This window comes from Canis lupus, chromosome X (assembly GCF_003254725.2).
Source record: "Canis lupus dingo isolate Sandy chromosome X, ASM325472v2, whole genome shotgun sequence".
In the NCBI taxonomy this organism is placed as follows: domain Eukaryota; kingdom Metazoa; phylum Chordata; class Mammalia; order Carnivora; family Canidae; genus Canis; species Canis lupus.
In genome coordinates this window covers 67581013-67600232 of record NC_064281.1, presented here as the reverse complement: position 1 = coordinate 67600232, position 19220 = coordinate 67581013, and the positions used below count along the sequence as shown (strand labels likewise).

The window sequence follows — 19220 nt, the reverse complement described above, 5'->3', positions numbered from 1 at the left end:
TCCTGAGACACAAAATTCCAGGGCCACATGGCTTTCCAGGGGAATTCTGTCAAATGTTTAAAGAAGAAACAATACCTATTCTATTAAACCTGTTCTGAAAGATATAAAGGGATGGAATACTTCCAAACTGGTTCTATGAGGCCAGCATCACCTTACTTCCAAAACCAGACAAAGACCCCACCAAAAAGCATTATAAACCAATATCCCTGTTGAACACAGATGCAAACATTCTCGACAAAATACTAGCCCATAGGATCCAACAATACATTTAGAAGATTACTCACGATGACCAAGTGGGATTTATCCCTGAGATACAGGGATGGTTCAACACTCATAAAACAATAAACATGATAGATCATATCAACAAGAGACAAAACAAGAACCATAAGATCCTCTCAATTGATGCAGAGAAAGCAATTGACAAATACAGCATCCATTCCTGAACAAAACTCTTCAGAGGGTAGGGATAGAGGGAAAATTCCTCACCATCTTCAAAGCCATCTAAGAATAGCTCACAGCAAATAACATTCTCAATGGGGAAACACTGGGAGCCTTTCCCCTAAGATAGGGAACATGAGAGGGATGTCCAATCTCACCACTGCTGTTCAACAGAGTACTAGAAGTCCTTGCCTCAGTGATCAGGAAACAAAAGAAATAAAAGGCATTCAAATTGGCAAAGAAGTCAAACTCTCCCTCTTCGCAGATGACATGATACTGTACGTAGAAAACCCAAAAGAGTCCACCCCAAGATTGCTAGTACTCATACAGCAATTTGGCAGTGTGGCAGGATACAAATTCAATGCCCAGAAACCAGGGGGCCTTTCTATACACTAACAATGAAACTGAATAAAGGGAAATTAAGGAGTCAATCCCCTTCACAGTTACACCCAAAAGCCTAAGATACGTAGGAATAAACCTAACCAGAGAGGTAAAAATCTATACCCTAAAAACCACAGAACACTTCTGAAAGAAATTGAGGAAGACACAAAGAGATGGAAAAATATTCCATGCTCATGGATTGGAAAAATTAATATAGTGAAAATGTCTATGCTACCTAGGGCAATGTACATATTCAATGCAATCCCTATCAAAATACTATGGACTTTCTTCAGAGAGTTGGAAGAAATTATTTTATGATTTGTGTGGAATCAGAAAATACCCTGAATAGCCAAGGGAATATTGAAAAAGAGAACCAGAGCTGGGGGCATCTCAATGCCAGATTTCAAGTTGTACTACAAAGTGGTCATCATCAAGGCAGTATGGTACTGGCACAAAAACAGACACATAGATCAATGTAACAGAATAGAGAACCCAGAAATGGGCCCTCAACTCTATGGACAACTAATATTTGACAAAGCAGGAAAGACTATCCACTGGAAAAAGGACAGTATCTTCAATAAATGGTGCTGGGAAAATTGGACATCCACATGCAGAAGAATGATACTAGACCATTCTCTTACACCATACACAAAGATAAACTCAAAATGGATGAAAAATCTAAATGGGAGACAAGATTCCATCAAAATCCTAGAGGAGAACACGGGCAACACCTTTTTTGAACCACAGCAACATCTTGCAATATACATCTATGAAGGCAAGACAAACAAAAGCAAAATGAATTATTGGGACTTCATCAAGATAAAAAGCTTCTGCACAGCAAAAGAAACAGTCAACAAAAGTAAAAGACAACCTACAGAATGGGAGAAGATATTTGCAAATGATGTATCAGATAAAGGGCTAGTAATCAAGATCTATAAAGAACTTATCAAACTCAACATCAAAGAAACAAACCATCCAATCATGACATGGGCCAAAGACAGGAACAGAAATTTCACCAAGGAAGACATAGACATGGCCAACAAGCAAAGGAGAAAATGCTCTGCATCTCTTGCCATCAGAGAAATACAAATCAAAACCACAATGAGATACCACCCCCATTTGTGATAATGGTGAAAATTAACAAGAGAGGAAAGAACAAATGTTGGAGAGGATATGAAGAAAGGGGAACCCTCTTGCACTGTTGGTGTTAATGTACAGCCACTGGTACAGGCACTCTAGGAAACTGTGTGAAGGTTCCTCAAAGAGTTAAAAATACAACTGCCCTATGACCCAGCAATTGCACTGCTGGGGGTTTATCCCACAGATACAGGTGCAGTGAAACACTGGGCACCTGCACCCCAATGTTTATAGCAGCAATATCCACAATAGCCAAACTGTAGAATGAACCTTAGTGTCCTTCAAAAGTTGAATGGATAAAGAAGTTGTGGTCTATGTATACAATGGAATATTACTCAGCCATTAGAAATGACAAATACCCACCATTTTCTTCAATGTGGTTAGAACTGGATGGTGTTATGCTGAGTGAAGTAAGTCATTTGGAGAAACACAATCATTATATGGTTTCACTCAATCGGGAAATATAAAAAAATAGTGAAAGGGATTATAGGGGAAAGGAAAGAAAATGAGTGGGAAATATCAGAGAGGATGACAGAGCATGAGAGACTCCTAACTCTGGGAAATGAACAAGGGGTAATGGCAGGGGAGGTGGGCAGCGAGATGGAGTGACTGGGTGATGGGCAGTGAAGGGGTCACTTGACGGGATGAGCACTGGGTGTTATGTTATATGTTTGCAAATCAAACTCCAATAAAAATATACAAAAAAATTCGTCTCTCTGCCTCTATTTCCCACATATTATTTTTTCTCAAGTATAATTATTTCGGTGTTAATATTTCCATGTGTTCTTGTATGTTTTCCACTCTCTCAGTATATTAACTACAGTTATTTTAAATTGAGGTCTGATAATTCTAAAATATGTGTTATATCTAATTCTTATTGTGATGTTTGCTTCATATCTTTAGACTGTTTTTTTTTTTTCTTTTTCATGCCTTGCAATTTTTGCTTTAAAGCCGAAATGGTGCATTGGCTGAAGGCAACTGAGGTAAACAGGCTTTACGTAGGAGGCTTTATTTTTATCTGTCAGGGCATTAGGTTAAATTTACTGTTTGCTGTAGCTGTTGTATTAGTGATGGAGTTATCTTTGGTGTACCCTAAAGAAGCCAAATTCAATTGGGTCTGAAGACTAATTTTTTCATTTGTAATCCCGGTTCTTATAAAAAAAAAAACCTATTATGGTGGTGGGAAAATGAGTAAGAAGGAGAAACATATAATTAGATTTCAGTCTCTTAGTGAGCATGTGTCCTTGAGCTATGATCTTCACAAGTAATTTTAGCTTTTTCCCTCAAGTGAGAGAAGAAAGATAGAGGGGGATAGAGCTGAATATTTCTCTTTCCCCACAGGAAATGTTAAAGGGGCTGGAGATGTGCATCTCCCTAACCTCACATCAATGGCTACAGGGTGTTGGATTTTAATATATCCTTTCCCCCACATCAGTTAGGCTCTGGTAAAATAAATTGTTTAACTCTGGTAAAATAGTTTCCTTTGAGAGCAGGCCTTTGTTAAGAATAGAACACTCTGGGAATATTTTGAAATGGGTACTTTTCTTGCCCCCCAGCCAGAGACAAGAGGGGAAGTTTCTCAGATTTTCATCCAGAGAACCTTAAGGGGCTGCTGAAGTTTAAGACTCATGAAAGTGCAGGGACCCACTAAGAATTGGCCCCCAGTGGTTTTTATCTCTCAAGCTAGGTCCTCACTGAATCTCCAGAAATTTAAAGGTTTCTACCTGACTCCAGCTGTGGCTTCTGCTCCCTATAAGCTCTGATTCTCTGTATCTGCCTATCTCTGATTGATTTAAACGAATTGTTGCTCTTGCTTTGAGGAAGAGTGACAACTTCAAACCTCTTTACATGTCCAATCAGAAACCAGAAGTCTTCTAAGTTCTCTTACTTTAAGAAGTAAGTCTACCATAATCAGTCCTTTTTTGTCTTCTTATAACATAATATTCATAAATTTCTTGCCATTATTTATTGGCCGTTGCTTAACATTCCTATTTTATAAGACACTTCACACTTGAGTTTGTAATAATTTTAAAGATACCATAACTTATTTTATATGCTTAAAACTGATTAATTTAATTAATATTTAAAACATCATATTAAGATACCTCAGAATTTGACTGTTCCGTTATTTTAATCCTAGGGTTTAGTGAGGGAATGAAAATCTCAAGGAAAGGAGTAATTGAAGTTTTCTCTCAGATTTCTGCTTAGGAGAAAAGTAGGTTTAAAAAAAATAAGAGGGACTTCTAGGTGGCTCAGCACTTGGGCATCTGTCTTTGGCTCAGGGAGTGATCCCACCCAGAATGCCTGGATGGAGTCCCACATCAGGCTCTCTGCATGGAACCTGCTTCTCCCTCTGCCTATGTCTCTGCCTCTCTCTGTCTCTCATGAATAAATAAATAAAATCTTTAAAAAAAGAAAAAATAGGGTTTTAGTCAAGTAATGTATATAAGACACAATTTCCTGCAGAAAGACTTCTGAGTTATTGCAGTTCCTAAAAACAACAACAAAAAAATCATCTACACCTGAATTTGTACACATTCCTGAAGTTTGATTACTGAGTATCAGTAATTCTTCTAATTCATACAGTACTTACTATATGCAAGTCACTAATAGCTTTTCTTTTATTATTTTTAACTCTCATAATAACCTTACTTAATAGGTATATTTTTGTTCCTACTTTGTAGTTGTGGACACTGAGACTTCAAAAATTTAGGTGCATTCTCCAAGGTCAACAGTTATATGGAATTCAAACGATGTGGATTTCAAACTCAAGTTTATGTGACTACAGACATCTTTCTTAATTACTCTGTTACATAGACTCCTATGGATCTTTAATTTGCTACATGCCCTCTCAATCTGTCTTTACTCTATGAACTTTACACTTTCAGATGAATCCCTTTCAATCTATCCTTCTGATTTCAAACTATTAAAGCTATGGAAGAAAAATACATTATCCCTATAGCCCAAGTTATCCAGTGGGTCTTGTGTGGTATTTTTCTCAACACACCAATTTTTGAAAGGACAGCATACATACTATTGGTCAGTAAGTGGTTCTGCTGCAGTGGATTGAGGGCAGGAGCACCCCCAAAGCTTGGCTGGTTAGCCAGGGATGTATGAGCAAGTCCATGTTGGGGTCCAGGAGCAGCAAGAGAAGATTGCATCTTATCCTTATCCCAGGAGGATTCACTTCCACCTGAAAAACATTTGTATGAACAGATTGCAATTTGGCAACTTTCTATGAGAAGACTTTTCGAAAATTCCTTTTTAGGGTTGAAATTATTAATCTTACTTCTTAGAAAATTATTATTAAACATAGGTAACTCAATTTTATAATCATTCCAAAAACTTTCAATAGCCTTGTACTTAAGCTGCTTCTGAGAAGAATAAACAACTCTCAATAATGATATAGTTACAGGTAGTCTAAATAAGTCAGGAGTCATAATGGATAGCTTTTGAAAGTTTGTGGTAGGCCATTAACTAACCATTACTGTCTCCCATTTTGATGCTTTAACATACATATGCTAGGTTTTAATGAAGAACAGTTTTCTTTACTCAAAAAGAGCACACATAAGAACATAATAATATGGAAAAATACGGGATAAGAAAGGAAATGATCAGCTATTTTGTTCTCAGATCCAGTCCTGCAAAGGATAAGCTCTTCATACATAGCAGGATTTTGTACAAAATAGGATAAAACATAAAGCCATGGCCCCCAATTTGAAATTCTACTTTATTTTGATCTTCCATACTAGAGAATGACGTAAAGAGTGTATAGGTGCAGACTACTATATTACCATAATGATCTACGATGACAGCTATTTCATCTAGGACTTAGAATACTGTGAAGACAGAACCACTGCTTAAAACCATACACAAAACAACCACAGAATTATCTCTAGGACATCCTTTTAAGGAGAATGTTTCAAAAAAGAAGGGTAAGGGATTGATTTCCAATCACTGCAATAGCAAACAATCTGGCTTTAGAAAAGAAAATGGGCTTTCCAACTAGGGCCTGCCAGAATGGCTCCTGCAAAGAAGGGTGGCAAGAAGAAGAAGGGCCGTTCTGCCATCAAGGAGGTAGTGACCATAGAATACACCATCAACATTAACAAATGTATCCATGGAGTAGATTTCACGAAGTGTGATCCTCGGGCACTCAAAGAGATCCGGAAATTTGCCACGATGGAGATGGGAACTCCAGATGTGCGCATTAATGCCAGGCTCAACAAAGCTGTCTGGACCAAAGGAATAAGGAATGTTCCATACTGTATCCATGTGCAGTTGTCCAGAAAACGTTAACGAGGATGAAGATTCACCAAACAAGCTCTACATGCTGGTTACCTACATACCTGTCACCACTTTCAAAAATCTACAGACCGTTAATGTGGATGAGAACTAATCGCTGATTGTCAAATAAAGGTATAAAACTGCCAAAAAAAAAAAAGAAAAAAGAAAAAAATGGTTAGGGATTGAGTTAAAATGGTGGAAGAGTAGGGGACCCTAAGCTTGCCTCACCCTTCAAACACAGCTAGTTAAATATCAAATCATTCTTAACAACAAAAACATCCATCTGAGGACTGAGAGAACAAAACTGGACATCTATAGGTAGAAAAATGACCATTTCATGGAAGGTAGGAGATGCAGAGAGTTGATTTTGGGGAGAAAAGAATTGCAGGTGCTACAGAAGGCACGGAGCTATGATTACAGAGAGGAGAGAAGATAGAGTGAAGAGAGAGGAGGAGAGAGAAGCAGCAGGCAGAGGATTACACAAGAAAAACTTCCCCCAAAACAATGGCTAGGAAAAGGCAAGGGTATGACAACTGCAAATTACTACAAGCAATGGAGCACAAAGTCTGAAACTTTAGAAGTCTGTGACATCGCCAGGGTCCTGCTTGGTAGGTTTAGTGATGCTGCTGTGAAGAAGGAGGGCAGACACATGGGAGTGGGAAATGTGGTCTGAGGATTCCCTGGATTATATCGAGAGAGAGAGTTTCCCTTCTTGGAGTGTATTTGGGCCAGGTGGCATGGCCTTTCTGGGGATAAAAGAACTGGTGGTGACAATGTGCTGCCCTGTTCCCTAGCATAGGAACAAAGACACTGGCTGGGGACAGCAAACTTTGGTGCCAGCTTTTTGCTATAATTTACCATAAACTCCCAACCACTGCATGCAACTGCTTTACTGGGACAAACTAGCAAATGGGGAAAGTGCAGTGACTCTGCCCTAGAGGATCACTGCAGGTCTGCACCATGTGAGTCCCTAAAATTTGGAGTTTTGAAACCCATCTGCGTGCCTGAGATAAAACACAGGAATACTATGCTGCCTGGCAGGCAGACAACTCAGACACAGAAAAGGTGAAGACAGGGATCTGATGGAAGCTGGGGACACAGGAGGGGTGCTTGTTTACTCTTCTGTGAGCGCTTCCTGATGAGTGATGGATTCAAACTCCTTACTCCGGGAAGGAGACAGAGGAGCAATGACATTCCCACCCTCTGCACTGCAGCACAGACCAACTTCAGTGAGAAACACAGCACCCTGCAATGGAGACTGCTGCTGCTTACATTAAGCTCCCCCCAACCTATATCCTACAAGTGCATGTTTACTAAGGCAAATTGGTCTGAAAATTGGCCCAGCAGACCCTTTCCCCAGAAGATCAAATCCCTCACATGCCCCAAGGCTACTGATCATAGAGTGCTACAAAGCTCCAGCTCTACAGGAAATAATATATAGCTTCCTTTTTGATCTGGATTCTTTTATTGAAGACAAAACACACTAGTCAAAACTTGCCACACAGTGGACAAGGTCCAAACACCCCTCTCTACAGGCAAGTAGAAACTCTGCAGAGGACTGACCTGAGAATAGGAGCAACCAAAAAACAATAGCAGAGCGCATATAAGACCCCTCCCCACTTTTGCAGATCTCTTCTTAATATAGCCATTACTCTCAGGAGCAAGACTATAAAATGCTTTCCTAACAATCACAAACAGACAAACAAACAAAAACAGTGACCTAGACAAAATGACAAGATGTAGGAATTCACCTTAAAAGAAAGAAGAGGAAGTGATGGCCAGGAATTTATTCAATACAGATATAAGATGTATGAAACAGATGTTAAAACAATTAAAAGGATACTAGCTGGGTATGAGAAAAGCATAGAAGACACTAAAGAATCTCTTACTGCAGAGATTAAAAAAAAAAAAAACATGTTTCTAGCAGCAACGTCCATAATATCCAAACTGTGGAAGGAGCCTCGGTGTCCGTCGAAAGATGAATGGATAAAGAAGATGTGGTCTATGTATACAATGGAATATTACTCAGCCATTAGAAATGACAAATACCCACTATTTGCTTCGATGTGGAGGGACCTGGAGGGTATTGTGCTGAGTGAAATAAGTCAATTGGAAAAGGACAAACATTACATGGTCTCATTCATTTGGGGAATATAAAAATTAGTGAAAGGGAGTAAAGGGAAAGGAGAGAAAATGAGTGAAAATATCAGTGAGGGTGACAAAACATGAGAGACACCTAACTCTGGGAAATGAACAAGGGGTAGTGGAAGGGGAAGTGGGCGGGGAGTTGGGGTGACTGGGTGATGGGCACTGTGGGGGCACTTGGCAGGATGAGCAGTGGGTGTTATGCTATATGTTGGCAAATTGAACTCCAATAAAAAAATAAAAATTAAAAAAATTAAAAAAAAACCTTGAAAACTAGTCAGGTCAAAATTAAAAATGCTATAACTGAGATGCAAACCCTACTGGATGCCATGACTGTGAGGATTGAAGAAGCAGAGGAAAAAGATCACTGATTTAGAATATAAAATTATGGAAAATAATAAAGGTAAAAAGAAGAGGGAAGAAAAGTAATTGGATCACAAATGTGGACTTATGGAACTCAGTGACTTCTTAAAGCATACTAACATTCATATCATAAGAGTCCCAGAAGAAGGGGAAAAAAAAGTGGGGGTGAAGTTTAATTTAAGCAAAATATAGACAAAAAGTTGCCTAATCTGGGAAAGGAAACAGATAGCAAAATCCAAGAAGCACAGAGAATTCAACAAAAGCTGACCATCACCAAGACAGTCAAATATACAAGATACACAGACAAGGAAAGAATGCTGAAAGTATCAAGGGGAAAAAAAGTCCTTAACATACAAGGGAAGACATATCTTGTTCACAACACATCTGTCCACAGAAACATGGCAGGCCAGAAGAGAGTTGCATGGTATATTTAATGTGCAGAATGGCAAAAATATGTAATCAGGAATACTTTATCCAACAAGGCTGTCATTCAGAATAGGAGAGATAAAGAGTTTCTCAGACAAAAATTTAAGGAGTTTATAAGCATTAAATCAAATCTACAAGATATATTAAAGGAGACCCTCTGAGCAGGAAAAAGAGGTCAAAAGCAGCAAAGACTATAAAGGAACACAAACAATATGCAAGAATAGTGACTTTCTATGTAATACAATGGCACCAAATTCATATCTATCAGTGATTACTCTGAATATAAATAGACTAAATTCTCCAATTAAAAGACGTAGGGGTCTACGGCCATACCACCCTGAACGCACCCAATCTCGCCTAAAAGACGTAGGGTAAAATAAATAAATAAATAAATAAATAAATAAATAAATAAATAAAAAATCAATGATGTAGGGTAATCAGAATGGTAAAACAAACAACAATAAACCAAACCAAAACAAAACAAAACAAAACAACAAAAAAAACAAGCTTCATCCATATGTTGCTTAAAGGACATTCTTTAAACCTAAGGACACCTCCAGATTGAGTGTGAGAGGGTGGAGAACCATACATCATGCTAACAGAGATCAAAAGAAAGCTGGAGGAGCCATACTTATATCAGACCAATTAGATTTTAAACCAAAGACTGTATCAAAACAAGAAAAAGGGCTATGTCATAATAAACCAGTCTATCCACAAGATTTAACAAAAACAATGGCTTTAAATGACACGCTGGACAATATGGACTTAACAGATATTTTCAGAACATTTCATCCTAAAGCGGCAGAATACACATTCTTTTAGAGTGTACATGGAATAATTTCCAGATCACATACTGGGTCACAAATCAGGTCTCAACCAGTGTAAAAAGACTGAGATCATACCATTAATATTTTCAGACCACAATGCTATAAAACTGGAAGTCAATCACAAGAAAACATTTGGAGAGGCCACAAGCACATGTTGAAGAATATCCTTCTAAAGAATGAATGCATTAGAGGCCCTTGGGTGGCTCAGTCAGTTAAGTGTCTGCCTTTGGCTCAGGTAATGATCCTAGAATCCTGGGATGGAGCCCCACATAGGGCTCCTGGCTCAGCGGGGAGCCTGCTTCTCCCTCTACCTCTCTTCATGCTCTTTCTCTCAAATAAATAAAAAAAAATATTTTTTTAAAAAAGTGAGTGAATTGATTAACCAGGAAATTAAAGAAATAAAAAAAAATACATGGAAACAAATGAAAATGGAAACATGAGTGTCCAAAACATTTGGAAGCAGGAAAGTAGATCCTAAGAGGGGAAATAAAGAGCAAAAAAAGGCCTACCTGAAGAAATTAAAAAGTCTCCAATGCACAACCTAATCTTACACCTAAAGGAACTAGAAAAGGAAGAGTAAGTAAAGCCTAAAGCCAGCAAGAAGGAAAATAATAAACAGTAGAGCATAAAGAAACAATAGAGAAACAAAACAGTATAAAAGAGCAATGAAATTAAGATCTTGTTCTTCAAAAAATTAATAAAATTGATAACATCCTAGCCAGACTTAGCAAAAAGCAAAGAGAAAAAAGAACCAAATAAACAAATCATGAGGAAAAAGGAGAGAGCACAACCAATACCACTGAAATACAAACAATTAAAAGCAAAAATTATGAAAAAATATATGCCAAAAAACTGGACAATCTGGAAGAAATGGGCATATTTCTGAAAACATACAAGAAGAAATAGAAATTTTCATCAGATCCTTAACAAGCAAAGAATTGAATCAGCAACTAAAAATCTCCCAACAAGCAAAAGTCCAGGGCCAGATGGCTTCCCAGGAGAATTCTACCAGACATTTAAAGAAGAGTTAATACCTTTACAAAGTGTTCCAAAATATAGAAATGGAAGGAAAACTTCCAAACTTATTAAAGAAGGTCAGCAATATCTTGATTCTAAAACAAGACAAAGACGCTATAAAAAAAGAAAAATTATAGGCCAACATACCTGATGAACATGGACACAAAAATTCTCAAGATTCTAACAAATTGAATCCAAAAGTACAGTAAAATAATTATTCAGCATGATTAATTGGGATTTATTCTTGGTCTGCAAGAGTGGTTCAATATTCACAAATCAATCAGTGTGATATGCCACATTAATACAAGAAAGGATAAGAATCATATGATGTTCTCAGTGCCTGAGTGGCTCAGTCAGTTAAGCATCTATCTTCAGCTCAGGTCATGATCCCTGGGTCCTGGGTTCAAGCCCCACTTCAGGCTCCCTGCTCAGGGAAGAGTCTGCTTCTCCCTCTTCCTCTGCCCCTCCCCTTTATGCGCTCTCTCTCTCAAATAAATATATAAAAATCCTTAAGAATAAATACATAAATAAGAATCATAGGATACTGTCAATAGATACAGAAAAAGCATTCCACAGATTACAATATTCATTCTTGATAAAAATCCTCACCAAAGTAGGTATAGATGGAAAAATACTTCAACGTCATAACAGCCATGTACAAGAAACCCACAGATAATATTATCCTCAATGGAGGAAACTGAAAGCTTTTCCTCTTTGGTCAGGAACAAAAGAGGATGTCCCCTTTACCATTGCTATTTAGTACAGTACTAGAAATCTTAGCGTCAAGAATCAGACAACAGAGAGAAATAAAAGATATCCAAATCAGTGAGGAAAAAGTTAAACTTCTACTATTTGCAGATGAAATGATACTCTATATAGAAAACCCAAAAGACTCTACCAAAAAATTGCTAGAATGGAAATGTGAATTCAGTAAAGTCACAAAATATAAAATCAATATGTAGAAATCTGTTGCATTTCTATACTCTAATGAAGCATCAGGGTAAAAAAAAGAAATAAAAGAATTGATCCCATTTACAATTACACCAAAAGAATAAACCTAATAAAATAAAGTATCTGTACCCTAAAAATTATATAACACTTATGAAAGATATTGAAGAGGACACAAAGAAATGGGAAAAGTTCCATGTTCATAAATTGGAGGAGCAAATACTGTAAAAATGTGTATACTACCCAAAGCAATCAACACACTGATTGCAATCACTTTGAAAATACCACCAGCATTTTTTACAGAGCTAGAACAAAGAATCTTAAAATGTGTATGAAACCACAAAAATCCCCAAATAGCCAAAGCAGATCTGGGAAAGAAGAGCAAAACTGGAGGCAACACAATTTGGATTTCAAGCTATATTACAAAGCTGTAGTTGTGAAGAGAGTATGGTACTTGAACAAAAACAGACACATAGATCAATAGGACAGAATAGAGAACCCAGAAGTGGATCCACAACTATATGACTAACTCATTTGACAAAGCAGGAAAGAATATCGAAGAGGATAATAACAGTCTCCTCAACAAATGGTCTTGAGAATAGTGGAGAGCCTCATGCAAAAGGATGAAACTGGACCACTTTTTTACACAATAAATAAATATTATAAATATAATATATATTTTTTATAAATATAAATAAATAAAATAAATTCACTATGGATGAAAGACCTAAATGTGAAACAGGGATACATCAAAATCCTAGAGGAGAGCATAGGCATCAACCCATTTGACATGGGCTGTAATAATGTCTTACTAGACACGTCATAGAAGTTAAGCAAAGATGAACTATTTGGACATTATCAAAATAAATAGATTTTTTTCTCATTAAACTTTTGTTTTAATGGGTCTCAAAATTCTGTGACAGATTTTTGGTCAAGTTGTTTCCATTAAAAAGTACTGACTTTAAAAACTAATAACTTAAAACTGCTACACACGCACAAAAAAACCCAAATGGTCCACAAAACATTCTTCCCTTCTGAAGGTTTTACGATGCATTGTTATCAGTAACCAGTCTTTTACTATTAAACTTAAATGGCCAATTGACACAAACAGTTCTGAGACCATTCTTCCACCACTGATTAAGACTGGGGTGGCAGGTATTGGGGATAATATTCATTTAGCCTTCTGAGCTTTCTGGGCAGACTTGGTGACTTTGCCAGCTCCAGCTGCCTTCTTGTCCACTGCTTTGATGACACCCACAGCAACTGTCTGTCTCATGTCACAAACAGCAAAATGGCCCAGAGGAGGATAGTCAGAGAAGCTCTCAACACACATGAGTTTGCCAGGAACTATATCAACAATGGCAGCATCCCCAGATTTCAAGAACTTGGGACCATCTTCCAGCTTTTTTCCATAACGACGTATCTTCTTCAGCTCAGCAAACTTGCAAGCAATGTGAGCTGTGTGACAATCCAGCACAGGTGCAGATCCAGCACTGATTTGGCCTGGATGGTTCAGGAAAATCACCTAAGCCATGAAGCCAGCTGCTTCCATTGGTGGGTCATTTTTGCTGTCACCAGCCACGTTGCCATGATGAACATCTTTGACAGATACATTCTTGACATTGAAGCCCACATTGTCCCCAGGAAGAGCCTCACTCAAAGCTTCATGGTGCATTTCAACAGACTTTACTTCAGTTGTAACATTGACTGGAGCAAAGGTGACCACCATGCCAGGCTTAAGAACACCAGTCTCCACTCGACCCACTGGGACAGTACCAATACCACCAATTTTGTAGACATCCTGGAGAGGCAGATGCAAGGGCTTATCAGTTGGACGAGTTGGTGGCAGAATGCAATCCAGAGCTTCAGGCAGTGTGGGTTCCCATCTTTACGGGTGACTTTCCATCCCTTGAACCAAGGCAGGTTAGCACTTGGCTCCAGCATGTTGTCACCATTCCAACCAGAAATTGGCACAAATGCTACTGTGTCAGGGTTGTAGCCAATTTTCTTAATGTACATGCTGACTTCCTTAATGATTTCCTCATATCTCTTCTGGCTGTAGGGTGGTTCAGTGGAATCCATTTTGTTAACACCAACAATCAGTTGTTTTACCCTCAGTGTGTCAGCCAGAAGGGCATGCTCACGGGTCTGCCCATTCTTGGAGATACCTGCTTCAAATTCACCAACACCAGCAGCAACAATAAGGACAGCACAGTCAACCTGAGATGTGTCTGTAATCATGTTTTTGATAAAGTGCCCTGGGGCATCAATGATGGTCACATAATACTTGCTGGTCTCGAATTTCCACAGGGAGATATCAATGGTGATACCATGTTCACGTTCAGCTTTCAGTTTATCCAAGACCCAGGCATACTTGAAGGAGCCTTTTCCCATCTCAGCAGCCTCCTTCTCAAATTTTTTGATAGTTCTTTTGTCGATCCCACCACATTTGTAGATCAGATGGCCAGTAGTGGTAGACTTGCCTAAATCTACGTGTCCAATGATGACGATGTTGATGTGAGTCTTTTCCCTTCCCATTTTGGTTTAAGTTTAGTGGTGGTTTTCATGACACCTGTGTTCTGGTGGCAAACCCGTTGCCAAAATAAATATATTTTGCATAACAAAGGAAACAATAAACAAAACTAAAAGATAACCTACAAAATAGGAGACAATATTTGTGAATGACATATCTGATCAATGGCTAGTATCCAAAATCTGTAAAGAACGTATCAAAGTCAATACCTCAAAAATAAATAATCCAGTTAAGAAGTGGACAGAAGACATGTATAGACATTTCTCCAAAGAAGTCATACTGATGGCTAACAGACACATGAAAAAATGCTCGGCCTCACTCATCATCAAGGAAATACAAATCAAAACAACATTGAGATATCACATTACACAGTGTCAGAATGGCTAAAATTAACAAGTCAGGAAACAACAAATGTTGTCAAGGATGCAGAGAAAGGGGAAACCCTCTTACACTATTGGTGGGAACGCAAACTGTTGCAGCCAGTTCTGGAAAACAGTATGGAGGTTCTTAAAAAGTTAAAAATAGAACTAACTTATGATCCAGCAATTTCACTACTAGATAGTAATCCAAAGGATTCAAAAATAACTCAAAGGGGCACATGCAAGACAATGTTTATAGCAGCCCTATCAACAATAGCCAAATTATGGAAAGAGCCCAAATGTCCACTGACTGATGAATGGAAAAAGGAGATGCGGGATATATATATATATATATATATATATATATATATATATATATATTATGGAATATCCCTCAGCCACCAAAAAGAATGAAATCTTGCCATTTGCAATGACATTTATTGAGCTAGAGTATATTATACTAAGCAAACAATTCAGTCAAAGAAAACAGATGAACATATAGGAAGAGGGGAAGAGGAGAGAGGGGAGGGGAACAAACCATAAGAGATTCTTAATGACAGAGGAAAAAACTGAAGGTTGATTGAATGAAATGGGTGGGTGATGGGCATAAAGTAGGGCATGAGTTGTGATGAGCTAGGTGTTATATGTAATTGATGAATCACTAACTTCTACTCCTGAAACCAGTATTACACTATAACTTAACTGTCTATAATTTAAATAAAATTGGGGGGAAAAAGAAAAGAAAATAGTTGTGTGGGCTGCCCCGTTTGTTTGCGTAAAGTGGTTCACTCATTCAGAGGTCAGTAGTTCTGTTCCCATTCCCTTTCTGGAACAGTGTCATTACTGTCTCCACTTGAATTTCTCTATCCCATATATTGCCTAAAACACTGACTCTGTTTTGTGAAGAGGTGTGGGTATGAGAATCTTGGACACTTTGTAAAATGTGTGCATTTAATCATTTATACAAAAAGATAAAAATCACATGCTCCTATTCTTTTTTTCAAAGACTTTATTTATTTATTCATGAGAGACACAGAGAGAGATAGAGGCAGAGACATAGGCAGAGGGAGAAACAGGCTCTATGCAGGGAGCCCGATGTGGCACTCAATCCAAGGACTCCAGGATCATGCCCTGAGCCAAAGGCAGATACTTAACCACTGAGCCACCCAGGCGTCCCTCATGCTCATATTCTTAATATTCAACGTCGTAAATATTTTCACTTTTTTTAGTGCTTTGTTCATATGGATACCAATTATTACTTTTGAAACACTTTACCATGTTGCTTCAGGTATCACATTTATAAAATAATATGTATAGGCTACAAAGTAGTCTACTGAGTTATTGTACTCATAGTTTACTAAATATTGGATTTTGATTTTGCTCTAAACTTGTCACTATTCTGAATCAACAGTATCAACAACATTCATTTGAATTTTTTCTTAGAAACAATTAATTCCTAGGAGTGGAATTTCTGGGCCAAAAAGATTGAACATTTTCTTTATACTTTTGCTTTTATCCACCACATTTACAAAAGCCATTTGTAAGGTTCTAGACTTTTTATGGAATTGCTTTCAGGGCCAATTGGTATTCTTTCTAAAGATTTAAAATTTTTTTAAGCCAAGTACTCCTAGAATCTCTGATAGGTTTCTTTTTTAACCTTTCTATTCATTCATCTTTTTATTTATTTTTTTAAAATAAAAAAAAATTTTAAATATTTTTTATTTATTTGAGACACAGAGTGAGAACATGCAGTGGGCAGGCAGATGGAGAGGGAAAAGCAGACTCCCTATGAAGCAGGGAGCCTATTGCAGGCACTTGATCCCAGGACCCTGATCATGACCTGAGCTGAAGGCAGATGCTTCACTGACTGAGCCGCCCAGGCACCCCTGCATTCATCTACTCTTACTCCAGCTCTGGGAATCTATCTCCTCCTTGGGACTCAAGTCCCGTTGTAGCTGAAGTCAATCTTTAATTCTAAAGTGAGTCTTGGCCAATTTCCAACTAGAGGAATACTAGACCAAAACAAACAAACACACAAAAACAAAGAGAAACCCCAACCAACAAACCAAACAGAAAACATCAGATTCTCTAGCAGCCTTTATAAAGCCTAAGGGGTACCTGACCCTGCCTATATGAATAAAAATTTTCCAATCAAATGTGAAAGAAATAAGTAATTAATTGTTCTGGTTTTTATATAAGCCATTCAGTTTACATGCATGGAAGCTTAGAAGGTAGGAAATAAGATTGAATATCATAGACTGGCTTAATGAGCCAGAAAGCATTCTCTTGACCATGCTGAAGCTTGGTATATTCATTGAAAACCACCCTCCTATGATTACACCAATTATTCTCTCTTTTCATCCAGATGTTTGCTGTTGTATAGTGACTGCCTAGGAGCAGGGAAATAATTTATGGTTGATACATTGACATAATTTTGCATTAACAAATATGAAATTCCAATTAAAATCAATAAGAAACTGTTATGCTGTAATGAACAGGAATGGTGAGATGAAGGAAGAGATTTTAATATGCAACTACAGAAATCACATTGCAACACTGAACAATTCTTGATAGTAATATTGGGCCAATAAACATGATTAATACTAGAAAATGGAAAAATTTGAAAGATCAATTGCTGAGCAAAAACAGAACCACACCATCATTTTAACACTATGTCCAAGATATGAATTACCTTACCATTCCAGAACTGTACATTATATAATAATGGGTAAAACATTGACCAAGAAAGGTTCATTTAGAAGGCACTAATTTATATCATTGATATTACTGTGGTATTGTACAATCACAGCAGCAACAGCACACAGCAGTATTAAGGCTAACATGTCAATATTTTTATAAACTAAAAATCTTTAATCCACATGTAATATTAAATGGTATGTTACAACTGAATACCTAAAAAACAAATACTGCAATTAAAAAATGGGTAAAAGACATGAATAGACATTTCTCTAAAGAAGACATCCAGATGGCCAACAGACACATGAAAATATGTTTAACATCATTCATCATCAGGGGAATGCAAATCAAAACCACAATGAAATATCACTACATATCTGTCAGAATGGCTACAATATGAAACACAGGAAACCTCAAGTGTGGGTAAGAGTATGGACAAAAAGGTATCCTCTTGCACTGTTGGTAGGAATGTAAACTGGTGCAGCCACTGGGGAAAACAGTATGAAATTTCCTCAAAAAATGAAATTTAGAACTACCCTATAATCCATGAACCACACTACTGGGTATTTACCCCCAAATAATACAAAAATAATATTTCAAAGTGATACATGTACCTGATGTTCATAGAAGTTTTATCCACACACAATCACCAAATTATGGAAACAGCCTATGTGTCTTTGACTGATGAATGGATAAAGAAAATGTGGTATAAACATACCATGGAATATTATTCAGCCATCAAAAGAAATGAAATCTTGCCATTTGCCATGACATGGATAGAGCTAGAGAGTATAATGTTAAGCAAAATGAGTCAGAGAAAGACAAATACCATATGATTTCACTCATATGTGGAATTTAAGAAACAAATGAGCAAAGGGAGAAAGGGAGAGAGAGACAGACCAATATAGAGATTCTTATTTATAGACAACAAATTGGTGGTTACCGGATGGAAGTAGATGGAGGCATGGGTTAAATAAGTGATGGGAATTAAGAAGTAGATTTATAATGAGTGCATATTTCAAATAAACTTGAATAGAAATATTTTTAAAAACCTTATTAGGGATTCCAAGGTATTTGTGTATACTCCGTTGAGAGTTTTAGATTAATGTTTTCCAATAACTCTTTCTTTTAACTACTGTGTTAAAAATGATAGAGAGTGGTTACCAGCTATTTCTAGGTTCACTGAGTATACTCATAATGTAATTTTCGTGTGCCCTGAAGGCAACTATATATGAAGCAAGTTACCAAGGAATGAGGGACACCCTTGATAATTTGAAGTATGTGATGTATAAAACATTAAAATAATACCTGATATACCATTTATTTTATTTTAGTTTCATTATGATAAGTGCACTATTTAATCCTCATCCCTTATTTCCCCCATTCCCCTCTTGTGTCCCCTCTGGTAACCATCAGTTTGGTCTCTTTAATTCAGAATCTGTTTTGTCCTTTGTCTTCCCCCCTCTTTTCTAATTTATTACATCTGATTTTAACATACACTGCCCTTAAAGTTAAAAAAAAATATTTTTACCTATCTAATCTAGGGCTAAAATTGTTTTAACACTGTGTGGAGGACTTGGATATCCACTTGCCTTTTTCTATCTATCTATCTATCTATCTATCTATCTATCTATCTATCTACCTATCTATTATCTATCTATC

General features: G+C 37.3%; 1 protein-coding gene and 2 pseudogenes across 2 annotated transcripts in view; 1 reads left to right on the top strand and 2 right to left on the bottom strand.

The window, feature by feature from the left end:
• Positions 1 to 5142, bottom strand: part of DACH2 (dachshund family transcription factor 2) — a 180806-nt gene extending 175664 nt beyond the window's left edge. For both annotated transcript variants that reach the window (XM_049107473.1, XM_049107472.1), the window contains exon 1: positions 4991 to 5142. In XM_049107473.1, the coding sequence (XP_048963430.1) occupies positions 4991 to 5117 (127 nt within the window). In that variant the 5' untranslated portion in view covers positions 5118 to 5142. The remainder of the gene's footprint in view (positions 1 to 4990) is intronic.
• Positions 5143 to 5967: 825 nt separating this feature from the next.
• LOC112649481 (60S ribosomal protein L31-like) lies at positions 5968 to 6381 on the top strand (annotated as a pseudogene).
• Positions 6382 to 13004: 6623 nt separating this feature from the next.
• LOC125754634 (elongation factor 1-alpha 1-like) lies at positions 13005 to 14507 on the bottom strand (annotated as a pseudogene).
• Between the last annotated feature and the right edge of the window lie 4713 nt (positions 14508 to 19220).